This window comes from Penaeus chinensis, chromosome 43 (assembly GCF_019202785.1).
Source record: "Penaeus chinensis breed Huanghai No. 1 chromosome 43, ASM1920278v2, whole genome shotgun sequence".
NCBI lineage: Eukaryota > Metazoa > Arthropoda > Malacostraca > Decapoda > Penaeidae > Penaeus > Penaeus chinensis.
Window position 1 is genome coordinate 15,603,531 of NC_061861.1, and position 8,204 is coordinate 15,611,734.

General features: G+C 37.8%; 1 protein-coding gene across 1 annotated transcript; it reads right to left on the reverse strand.

Moving 5' to 3' along the window:
- Positions 1-1,196: 1,196 nt before the first annotated feature.
- On the reverse strand, positions 1,197-2,212 carry LOC125048370. Its single transcript, XM_047647033.1, has 2 exons — positions 2,150-2,212; positions 1,197-1,563 (listed from the first exon to the last, which is right to left on the reverse strand). Exons 1-2 carry the CDS (start codon positions 2,210-2,212, stop codon positions 1,204-1,206), a joined length of 423 nt encoding a protein of 140 aa, XP_047502989.1. The 3' UTR covers positions 1,197-1,203.
- Between the last annotated feature and the right edge of the window lie 5,992 nt (positions 2,213-8,204).

The window sequence follows — 8,204 nt, forward strand, 5'->3', positions numbered from 1 at the left end:
ATGACTCCACGAGTACTAAGCGAACAATTATTCATTTCCTTGATCTTTTAAAATACTTTCTGATGTCTAATATTGTTGCTGGTAATGTTAATAACCCTATAATAATTATGTTTCTAATTAGTGCTGTTTAGGGAGTCCCTGGGTGTGACGTTACGATCAGTGGCTTGTCCAGTAGTATAACTTTGATCTATATTTATAGTAAATATCATTTTCTTGTATTCATGATTTCTTGTGCATATGTCATGGTTCACTGTTATATTATTTTATTTTGTTTGCACAGAGCATGACTCCACGAGAGATTATTCGTCAGAAAGTCAATTATTAGTCCTATCTATCTCCCCTATTTAGCCCTTTCTTTGATTTTTTGGGAAAGATTCTTTTTATTATCAAATTGTCCGCATTACGATAGTACTAATGTTAATCATAATAACATCGATATTAATAATTTAAGAAATATCAAACATTTTCCCGAAAATTCAAGGAATGGGGAAATCAAGTGAGATACTAATTAATTAACTTCTTGTGTACAACAAAGTATACAGAAAATTAAAATGTAGAAAGTACATGTACCTGTGCCCATTCCGTTAAAGACTTATCAGTGAATGACGAAAATTGCCTTTACCTAATGAAATATTTTACGTCTGTATCTACCGACTCCAATGGCGCTGACGTCATCACTATAAGTTTTAAGGAGGATGTTGATGAGGCCAAGATGGGTTAATGAGTATGGTGAAGGCGGAGAAAGATAAAAGATAAAGAAGACAAGAGGAGGAATAGAGAAAGGAACTATAAAAAAGATGGGAAAAAAAAGTAGGAAGGGCGAATTAATCTATATGTGTGAAAAATGCTATTAAAATATATACCAAAGTGAATAATTTAACTAAGATGAACAAGTGAACAAGCTAAAGCTGATAGATTATTGAATGAAGTTAAAAGAAATTAAGATAAGTGAGCTAACCAAGACGAGAAAGTAATTGCCCATGATAAGTAAATAAGAATTGAGTGAGTAAACAAAGATGAACCTGAAATACAAGCCTCAAACAAGTAAACGAGAACCTCAAGATGGGTAAACGAAGGTGACTAGATGAGTAAACCCCAAAGTGAATGAATGGATAAACCAATAGAGGTGAGCGAAAACACAATGGGTGTGTGCACTTTATTAGCCACGGATTCTACATGAATCAATAATTCCGGATTTACTTTTCAGCCGAAGGAAGGTGGCTTGCACACGTGTCGTCCCAGACACCTGTCGAAGCAGCACTTGTCAAAGCCGCCGCACCTGAAGTCGCTAGAACAAGGTACTGGTCCTCGCTCCTGAAGAGTACGTACCGGTGGGCAGGTGTCACGGACTCGTGGGCAGTCAAGTGGCTTGGTGCCCACGGGCCTCTCGGGTTTATACACCGGCTCACAACAGTAAAAACCCCTCTCTGGAGTTTCGCACCAGCGCCTACAGGTGGCGGGTGGAGGTGTGGTGAAGCCTCCAGGAAATCCACCAGGGAACCCTCCGTGCCTTCTCTGGGCTGATGTCACCGCCAGGACACACAACAGAATGACTGCGAGACCCTGAGAATTAGGAAACTGTGTCAGGATACATGACAGAAGTTCTATCGATAATTAAACATAAATAGGCTGTGTTTAAGTGGCCCGACTTTTCGTTCGTTCTCACCTTTTTATGCTTCCCTTTGAGAGATGTCAATAATGATCAAGTGCAAATAATTAAAAAATCGAAGCCCTATTTTACTAGTTATCTAACACATATACGAGAGATTATTGTCAAATAATATTAAGCCAATAATGTTCTAGTCACTGTCACATACGTTTTAATTATCTATGGTACATATTTGGTGAAAACGGAAGCCAGTTTTTTATATCATTAATTTGATTATTTATTTCTTCATCTAGTAATATTTTTGCGTCACGTGGTTAGTATGTGCACCCAAGTATATACCTGCTTAGATATTCTGTTTCACTTTATTTTATCTTATTTCCATGATGGAAAAAGGTATGCAGAAGTAACTCCTTATACAAGCGTAACAAAAAAATTATATTTACAACTTGTGAATAATAAATGATAAATATTGTTAACATTTCCCCCATTACGTACGAAAGTACAACACGCCTGGCAAGTAATCTAGTGTATGATGCAGACGCAGAGGCTCATATTCAGAGAAACCTCGGACACCTTGAACAGCTTTTGGGGCTTGTCAGCCATTCACCATTGGCTGAGACGCGAGATTGGCTGACGAGCGCGAGATGCAAATCAAGCAAGCCTCCGGGCAAGTACAGTGGTAACGTGTCTGCCTCTCATCCGAGGGGTCGGCGGTTCGCGCCCCGCCCAGGCGCGAGAAGTTGCAATTGTCGCCTGGAGGTTACTGCTGTGGCTGGCCACCACGGCGGGTAAGGACTAAGCTCAGCCGAGTCAGCACCAGCTGACACACGCTAACGAGTCGGCATTAGTCGACACAGGCCGGGCTCCCCTCATGGGCATAGCCTGGGCGAGGCTCAGCTTCGCATATCGGACTTATCCTTATCCTTGGCAATCGCGTTATTACCAGGAGCACACAGCCACACCCCTTGTGTGGTTTTGGGAATGTATTTTGCAACTATCTTGCAAACTTTCTACATGCCTTCAGTCAATCTTTTCTAACATCTTGGTTACACATTTGTTTCTTAGATTTGGGCTACCCATGGAATATATGCATAAACATGCATCATCTTAAATCAAAGATGATGCATGTTGGAAAATTAGAAGGATAACAATGGCTGTTTAGGTTGTCTCCTTAAACCTCTTCAAGCACTTTAGAGATTTTTTTTTTTTTTTTGATCTATTATATTTTGGTCTGTGGAATGAATTGAGAAGCAGAAGTAGTAATGCAGGAATTCACATTCCAAAGCCATGAGAATTCAAATATATATATGGTACGTAAATATTACCTTTTCAGATGCAGAATTTGTACATGATGTGTGTGTGTGTGTGTGTGTGTGTGCGTGTGTGTGTGTGTGTGTGTGTGTGTGTGTGTGTTCAGCATTTGTGTAGATAATTCTAGAGAATGATTTTCCTAGGGGACTGTCATTGATAAAAATATCAGGATGGTTTTCAACATACCTAGGGGAAACTTCCAAAGGGTTAAACCATATTATCATTATAACTGTTATTATTGTTGTTATGGTAAGCCATATAAAGAGCAACTCTTAAGAAATATAATTATACCACCAAAGTGCAGTTCAAACTACTGAAAGAAATAGAAGATTGAAAAACATAGTAAGAACATATTAGCTGATCTATTAAACTTGCCGTCTTGCCGCAGCAGGGGGGGGGGGGAGACAGATCTTAGGGGGCAAACAGAATCTTGGGGAGCAACTATCCCCCAATTGACGCCACAGCAAAGGAATTGTTGTTTTTCCAAGACCTGATGAGATATTTTGACGAGAAACTGTTAGAAGAACTAAAGAAGTTCAATCACAGTGAAGTGATTTAAGAAGTTAAAGGTGTGGAACAATCGACACCAGCTCTTCTTCTTAAGGTTGGCATGTTACCACCTTAAGGTAAAACCATATATAACTAACCTTAAATGGTGCTTTCACTGCCAACTCTTGCCATTGTAGCAGCATGACCCTGCAACCTGAAGCTCAGCGTACTTCCCAGGTTGGGCATGCCCAGGTCCGCCGCCCTGTCCGCGCTCATTGGACAGCGGGCTCCCCTCGTTCCTTGCGCGCTTACACAGCGCTCGCCTACTTAAGCCGCGCAGGCCGCTAGCGAGATCACCATTCACTGATCCTCCAGCAGACCAAGAGCATAGCAGCAGCACACAAGGACTGCCCAGTCCTTCGCCGACTGGGGAGCCACCCGGCTCCCCCGTAGAACTCCAACTTCAGCCTTCATCACCCAGCCAAACCTGTGGGCACTCACACCCACACAGTCACTCCCTAAAGAGATAAGACACCAGACTAACATAGTAGATGGCCCCTTACCCATTTACTATACCATCTTAAGGAAAATGAACTACCAAGAACTAGTGTCAAGTATGGTGCATCAAGATATCAACTGTTCAGGCTCAGCATTTTATTACCAATGCAAAGAAGCTCATGGAGTTTCTTCAAAGCAGTATATTAGGTGCGAATTTGAAAAATAAAAATTGGTAATTAGTTCTAGCCAGACCTCCCCATCCTCCCTTAACCTCCAATACCTTTTGCACCCCTCATTCTGCCTCTACAGTTCGACTTCAGTCCTCAAATAACAGAACCTGCCTCTGGTGGTTTGTTCCACCACGTGTGGAGTAGGAGTGAGGGGTCCCAAAGTAAGGTCTTTGGAGTCGTTAGGTAAGGTTCCAGAGGCCTACCGGTGGCAGCACCAGCTACCACTACATCCACATGGGCCTCACCTGTTAGACAGAATGCCCCTGAACTAAAGGCTTAGGTCAACAACCCTTTGACCAGGCGAACGAATCCTAGGCCTGTCCAAAGAAAGCCTGTGGAAAATTGTTTCACAGGTAAATATCCCTCTAAAATTTGCTCCTTAGATGCTAGTAAGGGGGAGAGATCAGAAGCACAAAACAGAGAGATTTTTTCAACACACTTCTAAGTACCAAGGGTCTGATGCAATATATGCAGATAGTTCGAAATCTGAAAATAGTGTGGACTTTGCAGCAGTGAGCAGGAGGAAGACAGCAATTGGAAATCTTTCTCCGGCAGCCTCTATCTTCACTCCAGAGTCAAATGCTATTCTCGCTGCTAAAAGTGAAGCACGTTGTGAGAAGAGAAATTTAACGGTCGCACATGTAGTGGAAAGATGTGCAGCATTCTCAGATCAAAGACGTAAATACTTGTCTCCCACATATACACTGAAAAGTGTACTGAGGGAGGATTGTGAAACAGGTCTTATTAGTTTTCTAAGGAAGATTAATATTTGTTTTTATTAAGTATGCATAATATTTACCCAATAATTTTATAATTTTAAAGCATATTCTTTTTTAACACAGTATTTACTTATTTATACTGACAAGAGACATTATTTGTTGATAGATTTTTAAACATTCTAATTGATTTAACTTTTAAATTCTTAGCTGTTCATGCGACATATAATTTTAAATTATCAATCAGTCAATTTTAAACTTATCTAGAGTCGGAGAAGTTACAATCTATTCCAAAGCCTACAATTAACAGTAAAAAAGTATCTAGAAAACTGAGATGTAGACGAAATGATCTAGAATCCTCAATTCAGTGACTTCTAGTAACTCTTGCAGGTTGATAAAAATCAGCTAATTTTGTTGTAGAGAGTATTGAATTATCGGTTACAGTCTGATATAAGTCTGAAAAAGTCCCAATATCCCTAGGATGCCCAGAATCCGAATCCAAGTCAGACAGGAGAAACTTAGTGGAATTAAAAGAACGATCAAGCAATCTTATGTGTGACTTTGCAGCAGATAACCGCACAGGAGAACAATTCTCAAAATGAGGCAGAGTGAAAGAAAAGAAGCATCAACGAGTGATGTTATCTTTATCAATTTCTTGCACTTGCGAATGATTCCTAGCGTAGATGAGACTACCCGGGACATATTCCCAATTTGCATTTCATATGCAAGCTTTCAATCAAGGGTTACACCAAAGAGCTTCAGATTATCCACTGAAGTGATTAGAACTCCTTAATCCAGATATCTCAAGAAGTGAGAACAATAATTTTCTTGGCCAATTTCGGTGACTGGATAGATAGATTCTAAAGTTATAGAAAATTGACTAAATACATAACTATACACTCTATACTCGAATTCTTTATGAATCAACTATAGTAACTTGAACAAAGTGAACAAAGTGTTGCAAAATTAACCGTATCCATGCCCCTCTCTCCTTCGCCTGTCTCGAAGCACCGAGCAAGTACTCACCTTCATGCTGTATGCGAGGGAAGTTTGCTTGGTTTCCAGAACTGCCGTTTTCCATATATAAAGACGGCCGGGCATGTAATGGCTCCACCCACTTCTTGGAAAGCACGTGGAAACCTCTTCTGTCCTTGAGAGTTTTCCTAGAGTTTGTTATCGTTGTTTGTTTTGCGGCATTCCAATCTGAAAGGTTTCATCTCAGTTCATTCGCTGGGTCGTCTTGGTTCACTCACTCTCGTCGGGGGGAGCTCACCTATCGCGATTTACTCACGGACTCATCTTTGTTAGCTGACTTGCTGCTTTTCTTGTACACGCGTTTATTTTTGCATATTCATTCAGGAACATTTTATACACTTAGCATTAGTTTATCGCTTTCTCACTCACATTTATTGTTTTGGTTTACTCTTTGATTTGTCCTGTTTCACTCAAGTTTTATCTTGATTTATTCGCTTACACTCGTTTTTTAATTTTTAAATTTATTCATTTACAGCTTATCTATCTTATCTATTTTCTAAATTTAGTTTACATATAAATGCACACACGCACATACATACACGAACACATGTATAAATAAACAGATAAATATATGCGTGTATCTATAATATATATGTATATATAAAGACATATATATGTATATATATATAGACAAATAAATAGATAAATGTGTGTGTGTGTGTACACACACACACACACACACACACACACACACACACATATATATATATATATATATATATATATATATATATATATATATATATGTATGTGTGTGTGTGTGTGTATGTATATTAAATATATATATATATGTATATATACATGTAAATACATGTATATATGCATATATAATATATAGTTGTATATATACACTATGTATAAATGCATATATGCACATATACACATAAACACACACACACACACACACACACACACACACACACACACACACACACATATACATATATATATATATATATATATATATATATATACATATATATATTGTATATGTGTGTGTATGTGTGTGTGTGTGTGTGTGTGTGTGTGTGTGTGTGTGCATTTACACATAATGCATATACATATATATATTATTTATGCATATATACATGTATTTACATGTATATATAAAAATATATATTATATATATATGCATATATACATATGTATACATGTATATATACATATACATATGTACCTGTATATATGTAAACATACAAACGTACACATGTGCATCTATATTTATATTGTATTGTCTATATTTTATCTATGACATCCGTTGATCACGAGTGACCTTGAATCTGCACCTTGGAGATTCATGATCCACGCTGGAACAAGGTCACCAAGAAGCGACCCTTGGTTCCCCGCCCCACACCAGTCGAGACAGAACGTAGTTACTCGCTCGTATCTAAGGGGCGGGGTGGGGGGGGGGGGGGCGGCGTTTGAAGGTGGTACGCTTGGGGTTCTTTTCAGAGGTGCAGTAATGCTCGTGATCTCTGAATAATGTTTCTTTTTGGTTTATCTGTATGTGTGCATCTGTATATACACACACATATATATATATATATATATATATATATATATATATATATATATGCATATATTCATACATATATATCCATATATATATTTATATATATACATATATATATTGTATATGTTTTATATATATATATATATTTATGTATATATATATGCATATATATGTATATATATATATATATATATATGTATATATATGCAAATACATATATGTATGTATGTATAAGTAAATATATATACATATATGTATACACATTTGTGTGTGTGTGTGTTTGTTCATAAATATTGTATTCGAAATTCCGAAACGGATTTTTCTTCGAGACAAAAGCATATTAAGAATACAGAACTCAGATACTTGACCGCCTTGTTGATAACTTCACAGTAAGGCGAAGCAAAGATGATACAAAGGTCCAGAAATCAAGGTCATAGAATTCAGTAATTGTTAAGAATCATGACATGATACCCGGTAGCTTAGGACAGAAAAGCTGGAATTTTAAACCAGTTCTTCCAATGAACTTTTATTCTTAGCTACATTTAGTTTGTGATATAGACAAAGATTCCGAAGTCTGAAGGCTCATTTTTTTTACATTTGATGTGATGTAAATCAAATGAAATCCTGCATGGCGGTTTGAGGTAGGTATTGCCTTCCAAAACGTCATGTTTCCTTTGTCTTTGGTTTGGGACTTAAGGACGTTAGCTTAAAAGTTTAAACGGGATCAGTCTATCAGTGATAATAGACAAAGCAAACAAGTCATAAGAATTGCTTTAAAATATTATTCTAATGGCTGATTTGTC

Excerpts from the sequence above, each read along its gene's own strand:
- LOC125048370 (XM_047647033.1), bottom strand. The coding sequence starts at position 2,212 with ATGGCTGACAAGCCCCAAAAGCTGTTCAAGGTGTCCGAGGTTTCTCTG. Across the intron at positions 1,564-2,149 it reads CTCTGAATATGAGCCTCTGC|GGTCTCGCAGTCATTCTGTT; the intron begins GTCTGCATCATA and ends CCTAATTCTCAG.